Source organism: Athene noctua, chromosome 17 (genome assembly GCF_965140245.1).
Source record: "Athene noctua chromosome 17, bAthNoc1.hap1.1, whole genome shotgun sequence".
NCBI classification, from domain to species: domain Eukaryota; kingdom Metazoa; phylum Chordata; class Aves; order Strigiformes; family Strigidae; genus Athene; species Athene noctua.
The window spans coordinates 3,741,217-3,766,811 of record NC_134053.1 but is presented as its reverse complement, the minus strand read 5'-3'; the positions used below and the strand labels follow the sequence as shown (position 1 = coordinate 3,766,811).

Below are 25,595 nucleotides of genomic sequence, written 5' to 3'. Positions count from 1 at the left end.
GCGTTCCAGGAGGCAGGTGCAGCAGGCACCCTGTGCTCCGCGCCGGGGTTATACGTTACTGCATGCCATGAATTTCAGAAGCAGGCGTTTGGCTCCGTGGGTGCTGCCGTGTAGCTCACACAGTGAAGCACCCCCATCAGCTATTGGGGAGATTAAGGCAAATAGCCCCAAAAAGGTGTGTGAGGGCTGCTGCCTTCTGCTGGTGATGATGTGTGGTAGCTGCTCGGAGACCAAACCTCCCAGCCTGGGATTAGGTGGGACCGTGGATTGCATTTATATTCCTTTTTAAATACCATTTAGGAATTTTTCAGAATTTTGCTGTTAAGCCCCCCTATGGATACTCTGTAAGGACTTGGCTCTGAGTCCTGAATTTTGTCATTCACCTCTCCCTAGGCAGTCACCTTTTTTTTTCTGTACTAAACTGTTCCCATCCTCGGACCATTCTGTACAAAAGCTTGAACCCTCAGCAGTTCCCAAGACAAAAAGCTTGAACCCTCAGCAGTTCCTCTCCTTTTCATCAAGTGCAGCCGATATCAGGGTAATAGCTCTCACAGCAAGAGGACAGAAAAAAAAATTTTGAATTTTTTTCTGAAAATCCCAAGGGGTGGCATTTCTTCCAGTGACAGTGGAAGGGGACATCTAGGTGAGTGAAGCTTCTCCATCTCTCACATGCAGTAAATATCGTGAGTTGAGTCTCCATTTTTATTTACCGCTCCATCACTGATTTCATCACGGAGTGAATGAGAGATGAGCAGTAGTTTTTACCTTGGTGATGACTCACTGGAGCGAGCCCCAGGGAAGAACCTACCAGATGCTTCATAAATCACTGTATAAAGATAAAAATGCTGCTACTTTGCTTGCACCAGGATTTTATATTGATGTGCCCATGTCTCATTATGCCCTTTGTTATGAACCCCCTCTTCCACTGCTGACATGTTCATTGGAAGCTGTGGTTTTCAGACCTCTTAGGATTTTCAGTTGAAGATTTTCACTGGTAGCAAAGCATGAATTTCTTTTAAACTGCAGAATGTCTCATCTTTTACAAGAAAAAGTAATGAAAGAAATGAATTGTGATGTGCTGGGAAGTACGTCATGCGGATATTTTAATCCTTCTTCATGCTGGCAGCATATTAACATATGGAAGCAAGGAGGGCTGTCTTGACTTACCGCTACCTCCAGCTGAAAAAAGCAATGCCTTTTCTCCAAAAGATCTCCGTCCTTTCTATACCATCCGAGCGAGACCTCTGGTGATAGCAGGACCCTTGTCACCATCCCATATGTTACTATATGCTCTATTTTTAGCAACTATTATGCGAGTGTCTTGACGTCACTCCAGCGTGAATTAGCTCTGCTCTGCCAACCTCCTTGCTTGCAGCTCCCTGAGGGGTGGGCGGTGGGGTAGTTGGGGGCTGCTGAGCCCATGCTGAGCTGCAATTAGATGACTCTGCACAGGGTCTCCATCCTTTTTCCATGTGACAACCGGATAGCAAAATTAGAAGACTTTTACTTATATATTTAACACACAACAATAGCATGAAACAGCTTGCGCAGCTGTCACAGTAAGCGGAGCCTTTCAGCATCTTTGTGTATGCTAAATGAGAATTTGTCAGTCTCCTCAGGTTTTTGCTGTTGTTAGCTTAGGTGGCTGCTGCAAGCGCTTTGTGTGCACTGTGTGACATGCAAAGAGCCATCTGAAAGAGGGGAGAAACCTTCCCTCTCATTGTTCTCTGGACAGTGCTCCCTTCAGCAGACAGCTGTTCTGTAACAAGTTCAGCCAAGAAGAGTTCAGGCTGGCTTATTGTTAAATTATATCGGGGTGGGGGGATAAAAAAAGCCATAATATGTTTATATTTAGGGAACTCTGGAGGGGAGAATGAAAGGGAGCAGGAAGGTGTGAGAACAGGAGGGTAAACAGGAACCAAAAGGACCGTTAGGTTTTCTCTTCGCTCTGTCAGGACAGGCGCTCTGACAGTTCCCTATGAAGTAGTTGGATAGCATGTTGTTCAAATCATTCAAGTTTAAAGTTTAAATAGATCTCTAATCCAATTTGTGTGGAAGCAATTTCCTTCCAGAAAACAGATTATTTCTATCGAGGCTGCACTGCTTAGCTACCCACCTGAAAGTTAGCAAAGCAGAGGCATGGTTTGTGTGCTGATCAGAGGCACGAAGAAAGCTTCCAATCAGCCTGCTCCTTCCTAATTGCAAACTTTAAAACCCAGCTGATTTTGCACGTCCTACTAACAATTATAAATAGCTGCCATTCAAAATAGCATAAGAGTGATACAAACAGCTTGCTTTTAATGTAGCATCTTGCTGGCAGGTTCTAACAACAGTAAACAAACAGGATCTGTAAAGCGGTACACTGACATCACACCAGCATCATCGGGGTTTTGTGTTTTTAATATTGCAGCAGTGGATTTTCATAGAGAACACACGATTCTTCCTCCAGCAAAGATCATGTTGGGAACTCTCCGTCTTGTCGATGTAGCGTATCGCATAAGGCTTTTTTGTTTTTTCCAGCAAGTCCCTCACGCCATAGTATCTCTGAGTGGAGGATGCAGAGCATTGCCAGAGATTCAGATGACAGCTCAGATGATGAATTCTTTGATGCACATGGTATGTGGAGCCTAAATCACCATTGTTTGTTTCCTGGAATGGTGGGGTAAGAGAACGGAAGGCATAAGGGTGGGGGGCGAGCGGGGAAGGAAGCGAGACTTTTTTGCTTTGTTTGAAGTCTTTTCCTTTCTAGCCAAGATACGTGCAGCATCCGTGCAGCTTCTTCAGGCATCCCCAGCATCACCCAGCAGACTCTTATATTTAATGTAGCAGCATTTCAGATTCAGTGTGATCTATTTGAAGGCATCTTGAGCAGTCTTAACCTTTGGAGCTGGGTATTTTATTTGGTGCAAATGAGTGTGGGTAAAATTCAGCAATACTAACTGGACTGTGGGTGTGTCCTAATGATTCTGATTCAGTATGACTGATTATTTTTCTAATTTATTTTTTTAATCACTAAGAGATATTATTAATTGTCCTGTCTGGGCCTAAAGGAGACCCAAGCTTGCCTTTATTAACTCCTTATTCTCCTGTTCCCAGAAATACAATAGTGAATGCAACAAGGTACTTCAGATGCCAAAATGAATTAGCGTTGATTCCAGAATTCTCAAAGTAATTCTGACTATCCAAATTAGGAGAAGGCAGTGTTGTTTTTTTTTTTTTCTCTGTGCATGTGTGCTTTGTTCCACTGCACTCATTTTATATATTGTACTTAATGCGTATTTATGCCTGAAGGGCTCCGTGTCTACTGACAACAGATGGACTCTTCTCTTGGCTTGTAATGCTAATCTAAGTTAGATGCACAACATGCACTGATGAAGTTGGTGACCTTTCTGTGAAATGCAGTTGTTAGAAGACGATACCCCAGTTTTGTCAAGCAGAATTTCACTGATGTTCAGCTAAAGCTCAGTCTCAAAAAACTGACAGTATTGTGTTCCAGAAGAGTTCTCACATCAACTATTTAGGCACGCGTGTCAAATTTGGGATAGAAAGTGGCATGCTGTTGTAAAGTAGTGACTTGCACAATAGCAGCTTAAACGGCCAGGATGCATATGCAAGTCAGGGGATGAATGTGTCTCTTGCCTGGAAGGAAACGGGCCAACTTAGTTTAAGTGTCTCTATTTATTAACTTATGTAGCATCCACAAAAACTATGTAAGGATTTATAGTAGCAATATACATACGAGAAAAGAGGAGTGAGTCATCGAAACAGCATCATTGCTATCCACCCTCTTTTTTGCCTTTTTAATTATTCAGTAATAAAATTGAGATAGAAACGGCTCTGCCTGGGATCCAGGCCTCCAGGGAATCCCTGGCATGCTCCTAACAGGCCTGGGAAGGAGAATTAACAAAAACGAGCCTTGTGCCACAGTTGGTATCAGCACCTCTGTTGCAATGCTTCTAGGAGCTTGCTAACAGAAAAAGCAGCTCCTCTTCTGCTAGCACACAGCATGTCTCCATTTACGTACAGATTGTCCTCTGCAATCTGCACAGTTGGGTTTGAAAAGTCTGCCTAGTCTGATGGGATTTTGGCTGAGGAGTTGAAAGCTCGATGTGCATGCTGATCAACACAGCCCTCTCTTGGGGAGGGACCTCTTGTTGCTCCTTGGCCTACAGATGTCATGTCCCAGCTCCGGGTCTGTGAGCGGGGATGAAGCACCACTCGCAGCTCATCCTGCCAGGGAGGCTCGTGGGGTCGGTACCATGGGAACTGGCACAGATCAGGATGTGAGTCAACACCAAGCAGGGTTCCTCAGAAGTGCTTCCCGCATATACACACACATTTCCTCGCAGTGCAGTGGGCGTAACCTGAGCCCGAGAAGATTTCTTGTCGCCAGCTTCCCACTCATCCTCATTCACTGGCATACTCTGGCAAAGATAGTGACAAATACAGTAATATCTAATATCTATCCTGTAATAAATGCTAATAACAGGAGTAATATCCCATTCAGTGATCACTTGAGCAGCAATAAGGGCTGTAATTAAACCTCTCAAGGAAATAAGTTTAATATTTAGATTAAGTTGCTGGAGGAGCTTTGAGTGCAATCTTCCTCTTAATTCTCTGCCAGCATGTGTGTTGCATGCTTGTGCTTTCCACTTGCTCTGAACAGGTAGCTCCACACTCCCTTGTGCAGGGAAATGGGGATTTACTCTTTTTTTTTTTTTTTTTCCATAGCTGAAAAAGGAAATGGCATGTTGATGCAAAGTTTCCAGGTTGCTTTCTTTTTATGGTCAAAAGTATAAACAGAAACTCCTAAAAATAATTGATCTTTGCTTGACTTTGCACTTGGTCCCCTTCATTATTTTTTTTTAAGCTATTGCTCAGTTTTGCTAAAAAGATTAATATATTTCATAAGCTTTTTGTTCCACATCCTAGGATTCTTCCAACTAATTATTTTCTTAGTAACTGTACAGCAACAAGAAAGGGGGAATGCTAGTCTGGGACTCTGAAGATTACAGCTTTTAGATCTTCAAGACATCTGTAATTACTGCTGTTCCGTTTATAACTCTTTATTAAATTTACAAGCTCAAAACTTTCAGGAAAGAAATACTAAGCCCAGAACAATAAATAAATTAGAAAGCACTTAACCTCCGTAACAGATACATCCTAAATGTAAAAAAAGAAAATAGAAAGGAGGAAACAAAACGGAACCAGCAACCCATACCAAAGGCATCTTTGCACTGCTGTTGTTCAGTCTCCTGTGGGTTCAGGTGGGAGCTCTGGGGCTCTGTTTCCTTCACAAGAACCTGCCCAGCATTAAGCACAAAACATGGAGGCTTTATGGTGCCCTGCCCACTCGTGCTCACTTGCTCTCACCTGATACAGGAGCCGTCAGCTGTCTCAGAGGACCTCTGGTTTTACATACACATTTTTGTGAGCCCATTCTCAGCTCCAGACTGGCCACCCTGTGCTCAGGCTTGGGCTGGGGTGAATAAGGGCTCCGCAGCCCAGCACCATGTGGTGTGGGCACAGAGCACAAGCCTGCCTTCCAGTGTTGCCTCCCTGCCCTCCTTTCTCCCCTAACCTGGCATAACTCCTCTGATACCAGCTATAGAGCAAGGCTATTAATCTGTCTTATGTTTGGATACTACTGTGGGCTGTTTTACGGGGTCTCTCCTTTATATGTCTCTTCCTTTTAATTACACTCTAGGAACATAATATTTTTGGGACCCTTATTCTTAATCAGCTGTAGCTGAACTGAGCCAGGGGATTCAGAAGATCCTGAGGTAGGAGGGAAATGGCAGACACATGCACTCAGTGTGATCAAACAAGTTTCATTTCATAAGGAAATCAGGCTAAAGATAGCTTAGAGAGTTCATGTTTCCTTTATTACTCATGCCTTTTTAGGTATTCAGTCCCATTAACAATAGTGATCCTTGTCACTGCTTCCCCCAAAGACATCCCGCAGCTTTCAAACAGGTCTGGGAGATCCCAGCTGGCAAATGCTGCTTTGTCCTCTCCTGTACTGGAGCATTCTGGCTGCTTTAGTATCATCAGAAAGCACGGCAAGAAAATGTCAAACTTGGTACTTGCAGTGGTAGCATTAAAAATCAATGTTGGTTTTTTTTTTCCACGCTTTAAGAGTTTTAATAAACACATGCAACTAAAATATTTTGTGTACTTCTCAAAAGATGCTTTGGTTTCTATATAACAAAAGCTGGTAAAGTATAATGTTTTATTATGACTTAAGCCATTCAAATGTTTATAAGATTATATAGAGTTATAGGATCTTTTATTTAAAATTTTACTTCTGTGCTGTTGTCTGTGTATATATGTGTATATTTGCGTGTGTGACTCTCAAAAAAAATCTGTTTTTTAAAGAGGACTTGTCTGACAATGAGGAAATGTTCCCGAAAGAAATAACCAAATGGAGTTCCAATGATCTGATGGATAAAATTGAAACCCCCGAATGCGATGATGTCCAGGGTAAATTTTTTTAAAATAAAAACTGCATGTGATACTTTACAGTATTTCCAGGCAATTGTTACAGCCACATTCTGAAAAAAGGTAAAACTTATCCTTATCTCAACAAAAGGAGAAGCTGAGACAGAGCATAAAAATGACTGCCCGGTGCTACTGAAAAAGAATTGCCTAGTGGGAGCTGGGATAGCTCTTGCCTCTCTTTTGTCTTCTGTGTTGGTTAGGCTGCTTTGTGCGACAGCCAAGATTCTCTCTTACAATGATGAAATATTCCAGCTCCATCTTGAATGACTTGAATTCCTCCTGACTCTTCTTTCCTCTTGCTCCATCCTTTGTTCTTGTCTGTACCTGCCTCGGTTTTATTTTCTGCTCATCGTTATGAAATTTTGAAAGGGAACTTACTCCCCAGCAGATCGATTCATGTAGCAGCACGGTGGAAGATGACACTTAGGCTTTCTGGTACAAAGTCGATCTGTGTAGGCACAGGCATGTGAATGCATCAAACCTCTGCTCCCGCAGCATAGTTCATGCAATCCCTTTTATTTTCCCCCAAACCAGTCATTTCTGACGATTGTGCAGGGATTTCCCATTGTTGCCATCCTTAATAAAGGAATGACACTGGATCACTGTAATGAGAGCTCACTAATGTCCGCAGTGCTTACCGAGGTTGTGAGAAACTGCTGGAAAATAAGTGACCCAGCATTGCCCAGGCTTCTCAGGTGGAAAGAGGCGGGAGGGAGGGAGAGGGCGATTTGATGAAATAATTAAGGAGATGTGAGGCTGAAGAGGTATTGGCACAGTGTCTTTATGGAAGAGTGTCTTTGCCAAATAGCATCATTCAGCGCTGATGTTTTAAACCTCTGTGCTTCCAGGTGACTTGTATCACGAGACATCAGCAGAGTATCGTGTTGGCTCCAGCGTGGAGAGGCTCAGCATCATTGAAGTAAGTGTTTAGGTTTCGTGTAATGAGATCCTTTGCTGGTAGAGTATGTCCATGTGGGGTAAATGGGGTAAACTGCTCCCTTTGCTGGGAGCGATGTCTCCTCTTTGTGTGTCCTGAGCCACGCCAGCATGCTGTGTACTTACTTCATGGCTAGGTTTAACCGATTATTACACCTGTCTTGAACATCATATAGAAAACGCTCTGTAGTTTGCAGGCAGTGTCAGGTATCCAGCTGGAAAAAAACCCCAAACTAATCCTCTGGGGATAACTGCAGCCTGAGGCACTGTTGGGTAGAGCTGTCCTGCTGATGCTGAACGAGCTAGCATGGATGCGGGAGTGGGAGAGCCACGTTACTGCAGCACCAAGGTGCAGGCTGCGGCGCTCCAAGTGACATAGCTCAGCTGTAGCCCACTCTGGAGCTGCTCAGAGTGTTGTTTGGAAACCAGCTATAGCATAGTCTGTGTCAGTGCTTTGGATAAAATAATAAATAAATAATTATACATACACACCAGCTTTCTAGGTTTGCATATACAGGCTTTTGCAGTTCAGTGTCCTGGTGAGACAGTGTGTCTTGGGGTGGCTGTATCCTGCCTTTAAAGCATCTGCCTTTCTGTGCTGCAGAGATGATGTAGCTGCCTGCAGTGTGCCAAGGTTATGTCGTGATCTATCAAAGACCATGAACATGGTTTTAGTATTACTCCATGTGCCAGGCTGTAAGTTCAAGGTGGTTTGGATTTTTTTGTCATAGACTGAGAGCTCAAGGGCCATGGGGAGAGTGGGTGGCTGGGGATGGGAACGGCTCTAGCCACCTCAAGATAAGCAAGTCGCAGCCCTAAGATTTCTCTTAGAGCTGAAGATGGTGTGGAGAACTTGTCTTCTTCAGAGAGTTGTGCAAACTCAACCCTCTCCCGTTTCTGCCTTCATTTTAGAAAAAGAGCAAATTTCAAAGTCAGATGAAAAAGACTTTGTAGTTGTTCACAGGCAGCCTGCTAAAATAGTATGACATTCCTAGCCACCATTGCAGTCATTTTCAGGTTAAGGGTCTCCATCACCCAAAAGGTAGTTCAGGAATCCAATGTCTTAAGAGACTCCAGATCTTATAAGAAAGTCCTAAATAGCCACCTCCACCCCTAAACTAATCAGCAGTTGCTTGCATGTTCCCCACTTCCTTCAAGAGCACAGGTTAATGAACTGAAAGGGAAAGGTGCCTCCAAATGACTGCTGATAAACTTCTGGATGACCTGAGCTTGGTGACTCATGTTGTTCTCCAAATGAGCACTTAAAATATTTATCTGAAAGCAAAAGTAGTGCTGAGATGCTGAGAGCGCACCTCCCATGCTTCCAGCCAGGCAAAAGTTCACTTTGCAGACGCTGTAAACTGGAATCGGAGAAGGTTTAAAGAGCAGGCATTAATACAGTGCAATGGTACTAAATAATTAAAGGCTATTCTTATGCAGGAGGTCTGGAAAATCTTTATTACAGACTTGGATGTGAATTTTAATACTTCTGGTGGGCTGTGTATTAAGATGTGCTTTAACATTATCTGGAAAAAATGTAAGCTAGTTGTTAGGTTGCTAATGTGTGCCTGGGCATGCTTTCCTCCCACCAGCAGGTTTGTCAGGGACTCAATCAGAGGACAACAGGTGACTAAAGGTACTAAAGTCAGAAGAATTTGCCAAATGGAAAATACTGCTGCCCTCCACCCCTTCCATGCCCCCTCCCAATGGCTATTTCTCTGCCTCAACAGGGAGTTGCCCAAGATGTTCTCAGATATTGTCTCCGCTGGCACAGGAGGAAGGATCAGTACCTGCTTTCACATATCCCAGAGGTGTTGGGGGGGGGGGGATTTCAGTCCGTATGGGAGCCCTAAACACTGAAAGCCCTGGTAGCAAGTACATATTAAAAATAGTTACTGCTCCATTGTGTTACGTGACCAGTACAAATGGATGCTCTTGGACCTGCTCCTGGGGCATCAGGATTGAGTTTACAGCTGTTCTGTCAGGGCCCTTGATAACCCACTCTGGAGTTCAGATACAATTCCCTCCTTCCCCCAAATTACAGCCTGTCTGTTTAGGCAAGGAACTGATTCAACATAACAAGCAAATGACCAAGCCAAAATAAAACCTTTACTGTGTTCATATAGCAGTCTCCCACCCAGATGTTGGTCAGTCCTTGGGTCACAGGGTCTTAAAGTTTTTTCTTTTCAGTTCCTCTTTTGCAACAGCATAAGCAAATCTGGTCTTATTTATAACTTCTGTTGTAGGCAAACAGATGCAGTGACTGATCTCTTCCTACACCTTCTTTCCCCAGTAACTTGCCACTTGCTGACCTGTTTGATCTCGTTTGTTAATTTTGCTGAATGTGTTTTACTGTCAACTGCTGCAGCTGAGCTCAGCACCCCAACAGAAACCAACACCCATTTTTATTTCTTTATTTTTCCATGCTAACACAGACAGGTAATGTCTTTACTGCTGCTGTGGTTTACGTAGTTATAATTTTATGCTTTTTTATTTCAGCATTCCTTCAGCTTAGGACAGTCAGTTACACTGAGCACTGAGGCTGTGTGTGCACATTTGTGTGTGCACATGTGTAGGATAAGAGACCTGGAAGGAGTAGTCAGTGTCTCAGTTGTTGTATCCAGATGTTCCTGATGCCCATTTCCATAAATTAAGCACATTCCTTCTTGAAGGCGGTTAAGTTTCTCACCCACGAATGTGCAGATGTTATTCTAAATCCTCCTATCTCCTGTGCTTGGAAACCTGATTTTCAGTCTGTGCTTACTCAGGATGAGTTTAGACTCTTGTGCTTGTGCCTGCACTGTCCTTTGACTTAAGTGTCTCTCTTCCCTCCCCAGCTTTCTTTGCTCCTCGCCTCTGTGTCTGAGAGCAGGCATTTCATTCTCAGGTAGCTTTGTGAAGCAAAACAAGCTGAACCCTTTCAGTCTCTGTTCAAAGTCTCCATGCTTCTTGTCCTTCTGTGGTCCTTCACACTGCAGTTATCTTTGTGTGAGGATGGCCCAAACTGAACTCAGCCTTCTAGATGGGGCCTTCCTAAGGCCTGTATCATGGCTATACTGTTTCTGCTTGGAAATATCTTGTTTGATTGTTGTTTACCTCATGCCTGACTGGACTTGATGTGGATAGTGCGTTTATTGTACACACCATGTGTGAGTTTGGAGGAGAAATGGTGATAAAATTTGCATAAAACGAACTTGGACCAAATGAAACCTCTTTGCTAAATAAGCCTTTCTACTGTGCTCTCTTTCATTCCCACCTAGGATGAATCAGTGCAGCCACTAATGCAGCCAAGTAAAATCCATGTCCTCCTCTTGGTACTCCATGGAGGGAACATACTGGACTCAGGAAGCGGTGACCAGAGCTCTAAGCAAGGGGATGTCAACACCATCACGACAGTGTTTGACACAGTGATGAGGGTACATTACCCAGCTGCTCTTGGACACATTGCCATCAGGCTAGTCCCTTGCCCAGCCATCTGCTCGGAAGCTTTTTCACTGGTGTCCAGGTAAGCTGATGCTACTTTGTCACGGAGAGACATGTATAAAATTTCACTCTTGCATTTTGGGGTTTTTTTTTCTGCCCTGAAATGTTCTGCATGTAATATTGAACACTCTGACCACGCTTTGAGAATGCACTAGCGAGGCATTCAATTTTGATTTCATACTTAGCTGCAGTGAATATAGTAATCATGAAGCCAGAGTTCTGAGATTGATTTATTCTAATTAATCCAATAAATATTAGGGCTTTAATTCCTTGTCTGAGGGTTGTTCTGTCAATGTAAGTATGTTGTCCTTGAAGATTTACGTTTGATGGGAGGGAAAGATTTATTAAGCTCTCACCCGTTCACAGCAGAATAAATGGCCTTTCTATCTTGAAGCCTTTTTATAATGAACTGCAGTGCTGACTGTACTGTCTGCAGATGTTTTTCTCCACTCTGTATGTGAGGCTGAATATTTCCAATGTCTCTTGCCCTACCCAGCCTCAGCCCATACAGTTATGACGAAGGCTGCCTGTCCAACAGCCAGGATCACATTCCCCTTGCTGCACTCCCTCTGCTAGCAACATCCTCCCCGCAGTACCAAGAAGCAGTAGCCACAGTCATCGTCAGAGCCAACCAGGCCTACAGCGAGTTCATCAGGTCCCAGGAGGGCATGTCATTCAACGGCCAGGTGAGCCAGCGGCTGTTTATAGCCACAATGAAAGGAAGAGCAAGTGAAGCAATTTCCTTCTGAAGCTCTCTTTTCCATTAATCTCTCCGGAGGGATGGAAACATGACAGTGTTGAGCTGCAATAAGAAAGTGTTGTGCTTACATTTCTTTCTTCCTGAGAGAGAGAGATTATTGCTTATGCTCTGTCTTGAACCTTTGGGATTCAAAGCAAAGTCTGAGCTTATGTTCAGAAATGAGGCTGCAAAGCTGTGAAGTTAATCAATTTTCAGCATGACACACCTTTCCAAATCAGGAATGCTACCTTTGTTATTAAACATGATCTCTGCTCTCATTGCAAAGCAAGGCTGTTTAAGCATTCCAGTCTTTAAAGGACCTTCAGCACCTTGTGCTGGAGTTGTTGCAGAAGTGGGTTTCTTTTTTGAGACTGCAGCTGCTGCACCCTATAAAAGGCCATGACTGAGCCTCACATCTCTGTGAGCAAAATGACTCTCTAGCACATGAGGTTTGAGCTATTGGACTAGCTGTCACAGTGCTGTAGTGTGATTTATCCACCCTGAGCTTCTTCCCAGCCAGTGCTGTGCCTGGGGACCCAGACAGCCCTCTCCTACCCAGGGGTCAGTGCTTTATTGTGCCTATCTGCTTGGTACCCTTGGAGGCAGGACAGCGTTATCTCCTTGGGGTACAGACAGTGGGCAGAAGCACGGGGAAGCTTGCCTGAAGTAGCATGGACAGCTGGCAAAGAGGGAATTAAGCTCGGTTCTCTGAGGCTGGAGTCAGCACCATAGTTAGTGCTCTGTATTGGTTCCACTTTGCTCCATTTGGCTGGTGGGGACAGCCAGAACACATTAGCCATGTTAGCTAACGAGAGTCTGCAGGGTACGAGTGGATGTTCATTGACAGAATGTTTTACTGATGAAAGAACTGGCCATCCTGTTACTGCTGCTTTCCTAGGTATAGTCCAGCACTGCTTTTAACTGCCATTTCTGAACTGAAGTTAAGGGGCTTTTTTCTTTTCCTCTTTCCCTACTTCTGTTGCTTTTTTCAGGTCTGCTTGGTAGGTGACTGTGTTGGAGGAATTCTGGGATTTGATGCCTTATGCTACAGCAATCAGACCGTGTCTGAGAGCCAGAACAGCAGTCGGCGAGGAAGCGTTGTGAGTGTCCAGGTAATGCTGGCTCCCAGTGCTTCCATCGCCCCTGGTTTCAGTAAGGATCTTTTCATGAAACAGCAAAGACTTGCTTCCTTATCAGTGAGAAACTTGTGTCTTTAGGTGCATGTGTGTCTCACTTTGGGTACCCTTGCTCTGAACAGGGACGTTTCACCCTCTGGTGTGAAGCATCACCCACACCCGCTTCACCCACACCTTTAGGAAGTGGTTTGGTCTGAGGGACTGTATTGCCCTCAACTGGATTGTGGGGTAGGTGGGAAAAGGAGGATGGAAGGAGAAGGTTATTATGTGAGTGTATTCCCAATTCAACTGTCAGAGTGGTAAATCCATCTATTTCAAATCCCAGGATACCGACCTCCTGTCTCCTGGAATAACAGTGAACAACAGCTATTGTTCCAGTGGCTCTAATCTGGAAGCCAGCAGACACCTCAGCAGGAGCAACATTGATATTCCCCGTAGCAACGGAGAAGATCCAAAGAAGCAGCTGCCACGAAAAAGGAGTGATTCATCAACCTATGAACTGGACACGATAAAGCAGCATCAAGCCTTTCTTTCAAGGTAAGATTTTCAAGAACCAGCAATATTCTGGAGCTAAAATTGGTTCATCTGTGAAGCCCGAATGTTGCTTTGTCATCCTGTCATAAGCAAGTGCTTAATTTAGATGAGAGGAGTATAGATTTCAGTGTGTTGTATATGCAAAAAAAAAAAAAAAAAAGATCAACAGCACTGTTGCTGAGGGGCAAAGAGAGAACCCAGCTGCTCTCCTGCATCTGTATTACAATGGCAAGAAGCCCTTCATCCTGTTGCTTGACAGCCAAGGCACTCACGTAACTGCTTTTTTGCTGTGCTTGCAAGTGTGGGATGGAGATCATAAAGCAAATGCAGAAATTGTGTGAGGGAAGACTGTGAAACAGAACTGTGAATCGAGTGTTGTATTAATTTCAAAGCATCTCTGTGAAATGTGATTCTGAGTTGGCTGGTCTGTTCTTGGGAAAGGTGTGAGCCGAGTATCCTTTCGTTTTGGCCTAATTCAAGTGTGAGATTGAATTGTGGTGCCCTTTCCAGTCAACAGAAGCAGGTTTCTGCTGATGTGGTGACAGGATGCTCTGGATGAGACATCCTGAACCCGAGCTGGTTGGCTGGTTCATGGAGCAACCAACTGCACGTGAGGATTGTTCTGTCTGGGTGACTACACGGCAAAGCAACTCAAGTCCCCAGTATGGAGCAGGCACAGGGCATTTTATTCTGTCCCCTGCCAGGGCTGCTCCACTGCACCAAGGTGATGTTTCAAATTTCTCATTCACTATTGAAGCCCCCAGTATCACATTCCTAAGCTTCTTCAGATGGACTTCCAGAAACATATCCATTAACATAACCCATGAAATTTTCATAAGCAGTCTTTCCATTGCTGCTGACCATTCAGGGATCACTTCTGTAAGCCCGGAGGCTTTTTCTGACCTGAATCATCTTCAGCCTGTAGAACTGGACAGCCCAGACCTTTTCCTTCTGCAGGCCCAGAGGAACTGCAACATCTTTTAATCCCTCTTCCCCCATGTCCCTGATACTGGGGAGCAGTGTCCCCCCACCAGCAAACACCATTATCTGCACTGCGACTGTGTCCAAGGCCGTTCCTTTTGCCCCGTGCCTAGCTGAAGGCTTGTCCTGTGCTTCTGCCCCTCCTTCAATACTTGCAGTCATTGCTCCAGCACAGGGGCTCGTGTTGCCCTGCCATGGCAGGGGCCATTTTGTAAAAGATTGGTAGGAGAGAGAAACTATCGAAGTGAATGTTGTTGGCGCACAGAGATGCTATATCCAGAAAGACAGCTGCATTTACAAAAAACACAATAAGCTTCTCGGCTATTTCCAGCAGGTTAATAAAAGGCAATCAGCCTCTTGTTCTTACCTTATAAAACCAGCCTCCTGTATTACAGGAGAAAATATGAGTTGTGCAAAATGTGCTCTTTCTTCTCCTTGTTATTAACCTCAGGGGCATGGACTCAGCTAAGGAAGGTGGAGTAGCATCTTGATGGAGTTTTACTTTTAGTTTAGAATAAGTGCTGGGCCTGACGTGGATAATGGATTGCAGTTTGTCATTTCAGATAGCTTTGTCCTGGTCCTTCCTTCTCCATCTCCAAAGGATTGTGCCCACTCCCACCATGAAGTACCTAGGGTTCCTTGGCAGGGGCTGTTGGTGTTCAGTGCGCTGATGCACTGGTGCATCTTCTTTTAGAGTTTATATCTTTTCAAATTTACCTTTAGACCTTGGGTCAAAAATAAGTTTCTACCCATAGCTCAAGAGCAAGATTCCCTGAGGGAAAGGGGCAGGTTGAAGCTGTTGTACCAGCTGTCTCCACACCTCTCCCCCTCTGCTCCCTGGTGCAGGGGAGGCTCGGGTGCAGTGATTCACCTCTTCCCCTCCTGCATGACAGGGCATCACACCCTGCCCCAGCCCTGGACCTTGTGCTTGCAGCCGTCATTACTGAGCAGCACAGTCAGCAGCAGAATGCCCCTTCAGCCTCTCTGTCACTAAGTAATGATTTTCCCATAAAAAACCAAGCCCTGATGTGACATGGCTTTGTGCAGGAGATTGACAGAGCAGAGCCAAGTTTTCCTAATGGGCTCAGCAGACGGACAGCCTGGCATACAGGGACCTTTCTGTCCGTGCCGATTGCAGATTTCAGCTTGTGCCAAAGACACTGATTTTTATTCACGTATCGGACCTACCCGCTTCCCTGGGATAATGCCCAGCAAGCCAGAGCAGCATCTGGAGATTACAATCACACATTTATTTTTAAATTCAGTCCTTCTGCACAACTACATTATTTCTGGCTGTGCTGTACTTGTATTATTGTAAATGAGTTGATTTGCTTCTGAAATTCATAAGCTCTTGTTTAATTAATGCACACAGTACATCTGCTGCTTTTTAAAGGAAGAACAAGGCACTGTAGGTTGCTTGGAGCATGATGGATTCAGAGTTCCCCTTGGCTCTCATTTCTTTTGATTGCTAAAAAGACTATCAAGTTCCCAGTAAAAGGAAAGAAGCTATCCAAATTGCATAGCAGTATGAGTGCTCTCATTCTCTTCTGTTCCCCATGAAGAGATGCTGTGGGAAGATGGGTGGAATACCCCAAAAACCTCTTGCACCTGTCCTGCCTTAACACATCTGCCATCGGGATAATCTTTCCTTTTGTGCCTTTGTTTGAATCCCACTGTTGTCGCCCTGTCTTCAGCAAAACTGAACGTGTTCTAAATAACTTTGTATTCCTTACACACAGCAAACTTAATGTGTTGCAGTCTTGTCAGCTAAAATAATTGTAGCTTCGCTGAAGGTGGCTTGTTTTTTAAATGTGTTTCAGCGTCGCACGTCTTGGCAGTGTGATCTCAGGGAAGCTCGTTCACATCACAGAAATGGGAACATGCTCATTTTAGCTGTCTCTGCTGTAACCTCCTGTTGCTCTCCCTTTTGACATCACTGTTTTGACTTCCGTGATTTGTATGTCTGGCATAAGTCAGCTTGTCATTTCCCTGAGGTTGGTAACCAAGAGAACAGTCCCGCGCATGTGCCTGCAGGCACCTCTGGAGAATTACACCGCGGTGCTGCACGAGAAGTTTTTTAGCATCCTTTGGAAGGGGTGTTCAGCAGAGATGCTGTCCCTGGGATGATGCGTTATTTGCCAAAGTAGGAAAACAAAGTCCAAGTTAAGGCCATTTTTCTTCTCAAATGTGTGAGTATCTGCAGCTGCTCGTTTATTGAGTGGCTATCCCAGAGGAGGACTGTGCCTGAGCAACTGCTCCGCTGCTACAGATGGTGGGGAGTGAGCAGCCCTGTTTCCATGAGCACAGCAGTGCTGGGATGTCGCTGCCCAGCCGGGCAGGCAGTCCTCTCCCTTCAGAAGTGGCCTTGATGAGCAAGTGCTATTGCATACGGAGACACGGCAAGTGCCGGTGGCCACCTGGGATTTTGACTTGAGGCCACAGAGCTGGCAAGAGACTGTTGAATTTGCATCATCCCTGACTCCAGGCCCGTAAACCTTTTATCCAACCCAACTGTTGTGGTATCCATTTATCCTACATAATTTATAGAACCTGTTCAGATGCTTTTTAAAGTGTTGGCAAACACCCTGTTAAGTCACTGCTGGTACTCTCGGAGACTTCAACTCTCCGCTTCTAATTATAACAGTGATAACCCAGCAAGGCTGCCATCTCAATCTGCAGAACCTGGAGAGCAAAAGAAATTGCAGCTTTTTGCTTTTGGGTGGTAATAGAAGAATCTCAGAAACTCTTTTGTGAACCAGTTTATTAGTGTTAAATATCTGTCATTTTGCTGTCTAATCCCAGATCTAGACTGCAGAGAAGCACCTCATCCTAATGTGGGGTTGGATTCCCTGGATTTTCCTCTAAGTGTCCAAGGGATGTGTGAATTTAAATCTCTGTGTTAAACCTGTGTATTGCCCAGGCTGCACTGCATACAGGTTGAATTTTTGCAAGCAGATAGGACACCTGAAAGAGGGAGGGAAAGCTAGATATGTTTTATATCATTATTCTTTTTAAGTACAGTTACCTGAAGTTGTTGGGCTGAGGCTGAGAGGTAGTTTGGTAATAATTCAACAGATGTGGCCTTATGGGCAGAAGTGGGAAAGTCCTGGGCGTGTGATAAATAGAATTTACCACGTGGCCACTGAGCTAATTACCCCAGATTCCCATTCCCAGTGAATGCCATACACATGCATGGAAGCTGTGGTGCAAACTCAGTGCACAAAGATATTAAAACCTCCTTGCAGATTTTGATCTTTCTTTTCCTCTTTCCCCTCCCTTTTTTTTTTTTTCCTTTTTCAATCCTATAACATTTGTCCAACTACTTCCATGAGGAAGAAATGGGTTAGCACAGCTTTCCATAACATTTAAGAATAAGGTGATGGAAGGAACTCAAATGTTGGCAACCAGAAAGCATAGTAATAACATGTGTAATGGAGTGAATCACTGTAAAACTGCTTTTTTTCCCTGCTACTCTAGTAATTTTGGCTTGCTGATTATTTTATCTTGCAAATGACTGTTCTACTAAGCAGCAACCAAGATTTTGACTCTTCAAAGAAAAAACATTTTGAGGAGGTAAGAGTGTGTAAATGAACCCACTTGAAGCTTGGATTTGTACAGTGTAAATTATGCCAATGTAGTGGGGTAATTGTTTGGGGAACGTTTTACTGGCTAGTAAAACTACGTACTGAGGCATGGTGGGTTGATTGGCACAGTTCCTTCACTAAAGAGATAGAAATTATATTCACTGTCAATCACTAATCTGGCCTTCAATTATGAAAACACAGAGTGAATAAAATTTTTACTTTTATTTTTCTTGTTCTTGTCCCAGTTTACATTCTAGTGTTCTGAGAAATGACCCAGGATCCAGGCGATCTAGTAGCTCTACTATGTTGGATGGAGGAAATATTGGAAAGTTTGAATTTGAGATCACTGACTTCTTCCTCTTTGGTTCTCCCTTGGGTCTGGTTCTTGCACTGCGAAAAACTGTCATTCCAGCTCTTGACAGTAAGTCCTGATGTAAACTGCTGAGCTCACTTAATGGATGGTGTAAGCACCTCCTGCTACAAATGCAGTAATTTGATGAGATAAACTGGTAAAAACCAAACATTTTTTTGTGTAAGTTGCACCTTGAGGAAGCAGATCACTGTGTGCTCTCCCCAGTACTGATTATACAACTTATTTGCAATGTACTTCCAAACATTAAAAATACAGGGCAATTCTTGAGTCTGTAAATATTGTAATAAATTGTTTCAGTTGACTAAACTGGAAGATGAGGGAGATGATAAATCCTTAGCACTTTTTTTTTAACTCGACAGTTGTCCTTTTTACAGATAAATATTTACAATATTCTAACAAATAACCTTTTGATGAAACTTGAGGGGTTTTTATTCTTCATCTTTTTAGTCTTTCAGCTCAGGCCAGCTTGTCAGCAGGTCTATAACCTGTTCCACCCTGCAGACCCATCTGCTTCACGCCTCGAGCCTCTTTTGGAGAGGAAGTTCTACCTTTTGCCCCCCTTTAATATTCCTCGTTACCAGAGGTTTCCACTGGGTGATGGCAATTCTGCTGTTCTGGGTAAGTCACTTTGGATACATATTAGTTGTCTAAAGAGTTATATCCCCACTTTACATGAAATTATCAAAGCAATTGGGAATGACAAGAAAGAGATTTGGCCCTATAATGTCAGCCTTACTTCCCATTTACCAGAAAAGTAGTTTTCTTCCAGGAGAATCAGTGCCTTGTGACCCATACGCCCTTTATTTGTCACACAAAGGCCATCAGCTGTTGAGTCATGATGTGGTAACCTCTCTGTGAAGATCCCTGATTTACACCCAAGCTGGTGCTTGTGTTTGGGATTGACTGAAACACGATTAACTTGGTAGAATTTAGGACTTCGATGTTTGGAGGGCCAGTAAAAACTGGAAAGAGCAGAGTCAACAGTGAGATGATGAGGTGATTTAGTTGGTTGCAACCTGTGGTTTTTCATGGGACAGGCTACTGCAGGTCAGGGGGCTGGTGATGGAGCCTTGCCCTTGCCACCTTGCCAATGAGACACTTGGTGTTCATAGGATACCTAGGATTCCTCTGCCTCTTCACTTGCTCTCCCCCAATTGCAGCAGTAACAAAGTCTAAACTGGCTGTGTGTATGCCCTTTGTCTCACTGGGTTACATTTGAAACAACTGTGTCCTGACCATGCCCTGCCTCAGCTCCCATTACATCAATGCCCTTGCAGTTGATCTAATAAAATAAATTATATTTCCTACCATCTTCACCTCACTTCTGTGCCTACACTCTCATGGTCTGTTGCCATTTCAGTGCAGGCTTTCATTGCAAGGAGCTTTTGGGGGAGCTCACCACTGTGCAGAACTAAATTTGACCTTTCTGCTTTACCTAAAGCTTTGGTCCCCTGTAGGGTCAGGCCTTTGGGGCAGGAAGTACAATTGCACTGTAATTTTTCCCTTGCTACAGGTTGTTAGTCAATGGCTACTTAAAGTCAACATTGCAACCAAGAATCACTAATACAAAACCAGACTTACAGCACAAAAGACATCATACTGGTAAACCAGAGTAAAATATCAAAGCCTACAGCTAGAAAGATTGGGATTTGGTGGTTGGGTTTTTTTCCCAAAGCTCTGGTAGCTTTCCATTTGTTTAATATTTGAATCATGCAGGACTAAATGAAGAGGAATATGTATCTAGAGCTGAATAATTCCAGTGATACTCTGCATGATTTTAAAATTGAAAATCCAAAGCAGTGGTCTCCTATGTATCAGTGTCTTCAAAAATGATATTATAATTGCTGAATCTGGAGTCTGATTTGTTAAATGGGCATGAACTAAACCCCACGTTTAATAAAGTGAATAAAATACTTTCTGCAGGCCCCACTCACTTGTCAAATTTAGCAAAGAGCTTGCTGCAACACTTTTTAAAAATGGATCCACCTACAATTACATTTGTACCCAGTCCAGTTACAACAGCTCAGGAAATCTATAGCAACTTGAAAAGCAATTTGCTTTTCGGGTGTATTCTAGGTATCAGCTGCAAGTGGCTTCTTTAAAAAAAAAAACAAACCAAAAACAACTAAATGTCTTATCTTCTTCCTCTTAAATACATTTCAAATCCCCTGTTCTCACTGAAGTCAGAGGTAGAAGCCTCATTTACACTGAGCAACCTGTATTCTGGTTATCATTCTGCACAACAGCAGGGATCTTATTAGTTTGCCGTGCCTCCCTAGACTTTTAAGTTGGCTGTGTTTAGAGAGACACTTGCTATGTAGTGGAGAGGAGTTAAACAGCAATTAGCTCAACTATGAGAAGAGCAGAGTGATTTTGAAACCCTCTCCAGGTTCTAGCCTTGTTATATTAAGAGATGCTGCTCTGTCTTGATGAATAAAACTGACAAAAAAGCAACTTTAAATTCTCACGTAACACAAAGCCTTTTCATTTGCTTATCGTAAAGTAACAGGCTATTCCTTTCCATTAGAGTCAAAATTTCAGTATTGCAATTTACACATTACCCCGAAGGACTGTTCTAACCATGATTTGCAAAGCCACTACTGAAGTTAGTGTTTACTGTAGGGCGCTCCAGAAAAGTGAATTGCTGCTATAATTAAGCTGTATGATTTGGTGATCACGTAAAATTCAGGTGCTCGGTTATAATTAGTTATGTACAAAACCTTCTGTAACCCTGCCTGTTCATATTTCTTCATGCAGATAGGTAGCTTTTTTTAAGTCCACGATTCAGAAAGCCTCTTAGACTTTTTTTTTTTTTTTCATTTTCTCATCTGTACTAAATGTTGGGTCCCTGTTTCATTACAACCTCCTTGCAGAGTGAAATCAAATTCACATCCCTGCTCACTCGTGTGCTTTGCACTGTGTAGGCTGTGAGTCTGATTCAAGTAAATCTCCCCTTACAGCATACTTTTTTTTCCCCTTGTAGTAAAAAGATTTCTCTGGATCTGCTGGGTATTTATGGATTTGGCTCATTGGAGAAGCTGGTTAAGAGGATTCCCTTTTCTTTTGTGGTTGAAATGCCATTGTTGTGCTCTCCTCTGCTACCAGTTAATCTCTCTGATGTGGGTCTATTTGGAAAGTCACCCATGTTTTGTTCCTTTTACTCTATTTGAAGGTTGTCTTTTCATTGAAGATTCATAGTTGAAGTGCTCAGTTGTAACCGTTTGTATGTTAACACTTTGTGGCCGCATGTCTGTTGTTCTTTGTCCTTCTGTTTTTTGTTTTGTTTTTTTTTTTTCCCCCCATCTGCTTCTAGTTGAGACAATCCAGAACAATCCCATCCTCCTCATGGAAAGTAGCCCTCTGGGTGCTCTCCAGCACCAGGACAGCTTCATGGAAACAAGTATCCCCGTTCCCGTACTGAATTGGCAAGATGTTTCCAATAAAAGTGCTGGTTTTGCTGAGTGTGTGTAATCTACACTTTTTGTATTGTCTATGGTGTTGGGTACTTGGGGTGCTTTTTGGAGATTGTATTATTGCCTCCTGGAGTTGAAATCTTCATGCTGTGTCTCAGGCTGTGCCACATGAAATAACCCCTTGGGATCATGCTTGGGTCTGGGAAACCCACCGTGAAAATGAGTTGGCGTTACAGACTCTGTCCCATTCTGGTGTTGATGATAGAAGGGGAGACTGCTGCCATGTACTTACCTTTTTCCATCTGTGCTGGCTGTGCTTCTGGAAAGAGGCTTTGGCACAGAAAGACAGAGTCCCCGGGTGGCCCTGCCCGCATGGCACGCACCGTGCAGAGTCCCCTCGGTTGGTTCTCCGCAGCGTGTGACCCCCCAGCAGTCAGCCAGGCTGCACCGTGCCCAGGACTCTAATTAATCTCTGTGTCAGACCAGATTTTATCCGGTCGAGTATTTCATGTTTGGACACTCCTTGTGGCTCTGCTGAATACAGTGATTGAGGCTTTCAAACCCCAAGGTGGCTATACATGTTGGCTTTTTAAAATTAATTTCTTGACTTCTGCCTTAAAAGCAAAGTTTGATGCATTTGTTTTGCCTTATTTTCCATCATAAATGCTGCATGGCCTCAATTATTCGGGTTGTGGCTAGTGCTACATCTGCGATTTTAATGAGACTTGACTTTGGTTTAGCTTTTTCTTCCCTGTGTGTCTTACTTGCCCGTTCTCACCCCTTTTTCAGTGTTTTGCATTGAGAGCTTGGTTCTGCTGCCTTACCTTTAACAAGCTGACTCTTGCTGTTTATGAGCAGTCCAGTACATTATGTGGTCATACAGGATGGCAACATTGCTGACTATTCCAGATAGTCTCTCCCTTTGTCTTTTGAAGATGTAGATCATTTTTAGGTGTGCAGTTGCCAAGTTGCCTGTGCTGGGATGTTCTGTAACAAAGCAGAGGGAAAGGATCTCGTACTTTTAATTAGTCACTTTGGAGGTCGCTGATGAAATGCCCTTTAGTTGTCACCTGATATTTCCTGCTGTCAGGACAGAGCTTTTAGAAGCTTCTCTGCTCTTTACCTTGTGTGTCAAGAGCACACACTCTTGTGTGGCCAAGCAGTGCTTGGTTTGATGGTAGCAAGTGCTGAAACCCAGTTCAGCCACTGGACTGCAGGAAATTTCCAGAAACATAAAAACTTACAGACAACAGAAATCTATGTTTTTCTTGATCTCAGGGTAGTGACCGCAGAGTGCCCAGCACTGACCAGTGACTCCAGTGCAAGCAGGGTCTGGCCTGTGCTGAGCAGCTGACTGGCTTTTCTAATTAAAATTTTTTATTTTTATTGAACCTTATGTATTTTTTTGATTGCTTTCAGTATTTCCCGCTTCAGTCCCACAGCTCAGCCTGCAAATAGCACGTATTGAAATCTGCCATTCATATACCCCAAAGACTTAACACAGTGCCAACAGTACATTAGGAGGATGGCCCGGTGCCATTCACATAGTGGGAAATGATTAGTAAGAACACTGACAAACAAGTTCATAAATGAAAAAGCATAGCACTGAAATAAGTATTAAAGATCCATACGTAGGCAAAAAAAAAAAAAAAAAAAAGTGGTTTTGCTTCTTAATGTCATCTCATCCAGAAGTGCAGTTAAATCTCAGCTCATTGCACTGGCCCAACGTGTGTGTGCTGCAGTTTGAGCAGCAGCAGGTCCTTTGCTGGGAGAGAGGGTGCTCAGGGCACTGCTCGAGCCAGGTCCCCTCTTCCCAAAGCTTCCTTGTTCTAATAAAGTCTGCCCTCAGGCACGGTACGAAGTACCCTTCACTTCAGCCAGTGCAATAAACTGGGGGCACCTCTGTCCTTACCTGGTGACGCAAATGAACAGCTAATCTTGATGAAAGTCTTGCTCCTGCTGGGCCTGGTCCAGCCATCTGACTTTGCCCTGGGCTCAAAGTGCTTGCCTGAAAAACCTCCCTGTGGTGGTCAGGACCGGAGCTGTGGCTGGAGATGCCACCTCTGCAATGCAGAAGGCTTTACACTGCTTGCAGGCACTGGCATCGGTCTGTGCTGGCATGGCAGCACCAGTGACATCCCGCCCTCGTCCCCGGGAAAGCCCCCTTGGTTTCAAAATTGCAAGAGCAGGTGCTGCACAAGGGATTTGGTGCAAAGAATACACAGAGTTTAGGGAAAATGGGGGAGGTGGGGAGGGGGCTCTCATGTCCCTGGGTTTCCTCTGGAAGTCACCGTCACTGCAGCTTGGGGATTGAGGAAGCTTAGCTGAAGGAGCAGTAATGCATAAAACAGGTTTACTGTCCATGCTTCCTGCCCTGCCTTTTCCTGGCCCTTGTTTCTCTTGAAACTGTCCTTTTTCAGGGACGGGGGGGGTGTAGCTTGGAAAAAGGGAGAAATACGAGAGCAGCCTGAGTGGGCTGGAGCATGGGAGCGCTGCTGCTGGGTGGCACTTCATCCCCCGCAGAGCAGGCTCCTGCCACCAACACGGGCACTGCTAAACTGAACAGTTCAGTAATGCTAAAAGAGTTTGAGCTTTTACAGGAGTGGGAATTACTCCTCTGGTGACACTAGCTGGGATGGTGTGGGAAGTGCTGTTGAGGTTGCTTCAAAGTCATTGTATTCAGAGATCCCCAGTTAGGCCCAGGAAGACGAGACTGGCTAAAAAGAGCAAGCCAAAAATACCACTTCCTTTATTCACTTTCCACTTTCTGGGTTCTCAAAAAAAGGAGATAAAATTCAGACAGAGCTAAGTGAAGACATGCTAATGGAGCCAGAGCCATGATCCACCCAGGCAGCACCACATTTGGCCCAGCCTTTTCTCTTGTGTAGCATTGCTGTAACAGTCTTTGGCATGTCTTCCAGCTGCTTGCTAATTCAAGCCATAGATGGTTTATATTTAAGGGAGAGGAAGAAGTTCAGGCTTTGTTAGTAGGTGTTAGTTAAACCTGATCCAACCCAGACAAAACCAAACTCCTTCCATCTGACCGAGTTCAGGGAAGCTGATGGTCATCAGCTGTGTTGGGGCACCCGTTTGATGTGACACAAGTGCCTGAGCACAGCAGGATCTGTGCAGGCAAGGGGAAGGAGAGGAAGGAGTAACCGGGGAAGAGATGAGAGGGTTGTCCCAGGTCACGCAGCAATGGGAACGAGACCTTTTACCCTTGAGACCTTTGTGGGGTTACTCCAGGCTTGGCTCGCGTTCTCCGAGTACAGCCTCTGCTTGAATTGTCTGCTCTTGCTTGTGCCGGTGCTTCCTGCCGTACTGGCCTGGTAGTCCTGGCTGGGTTGTGGATAGTGGTAGCAGCCTTGACAGCCAGCAGCTCAAGGCAAGGTGAAAAGAGGAGGAAAGTGCTGAGAAAGTGATGCTGGTAATGGCCTTTCAGGCACAACGTGGGCAGTGTGTGCAGCTCATCATCAGGTCAGGCTCCCGCTAAGGCTCAGATCTCGCAGTCCACAAAGCTTTTACACAGAGCAGCTTGTGGCCTGATTTTCCCTGCAGAGAACAGAACTCTTTTACCGACACTTAGCTATGCATTTTCTGCTTCATGCGTTCCCTTTCCCCTCCACTGCAGCAGGATTTGTGTGGGCACAGACAGTGCTGCTGCGAACTGAGAGATCGGATGAAGCAAATCAGTAGCCCCAAGCAAAAAAGGTTGATATTAAAATAAACCAGTTGCCAAAACAACACCCTGTGTCAGCTGCGTACTGGGATTAAATCCAAGGATATCTAAACTGGCTGAAATAGGTGGAGGATGTTGGTGTGTGGGAGTAACGTACTCGTGTTCCCCGTGGCACCTACTGCCTGACTGGGCATGAACCTGTGCCCTGTCTGATGTCTGGGAGTAAAGTTCAGATG

The 25,595-nt window shown here is 44.3% G+C and overlaps 1 protein-coding gene across 7 annotated transcripts in view; it reads left to right on the top strand.

Moving 5' to 3' along the window:
• PITPNM2 (phosphatidylinositol transfer protein membrane associated 2) overlaps positions 1-25,595 on the top strand; it is a 141,618-nt gene that overhangs the window by 98,738 nt on the left and 17,285 nt on the right. For 4 of the 7 annotated variants that reach the window (XM_074921468.1, XM_074921467.1, XM_074921470.1 and 1 more), the window contains 10 exons: positions 2,521-2,616; positions 6,379-6,483; positions 7,350-7,420; positions 10,698-10,942; positions 11,417-11,606; positions 12,652-12,771; positions 13,121-13,332; positions 18,140-18,315; positions 18,715-18,885; positions 21,581-21,730. In XM_074921468.1, coding sequence (XP_074777569.1) covers positions 2,521-2,616; positions 6,379-6,483; positions 7,350-7,420; positions 10,698-10,942; positions 11,417-11,606; positions 12,652-12,771; positions 13,121-13,332; positions 18,140-18,315; positions 18,715-18,885; positions 21,581-21,730 — 1,536 coding nt within the window. The remainder of the gene's footprint in view (positions 1-2,520; positions 2,617-6,378; positions 6,484-7,349; positions 7,421-10,697; positions 10,943-11,416; positions 11,607-12,651; positions 12,772-13,120; positions 13,333-18,139; positions 18,316-18,714; positions 18,886-21,580; positions 21,731-25,595) is intronic. The other 3 variants (XM_074921472.1, XM_074921471.1, XM_074921469.1) reach the window with 2 other exon arrangements.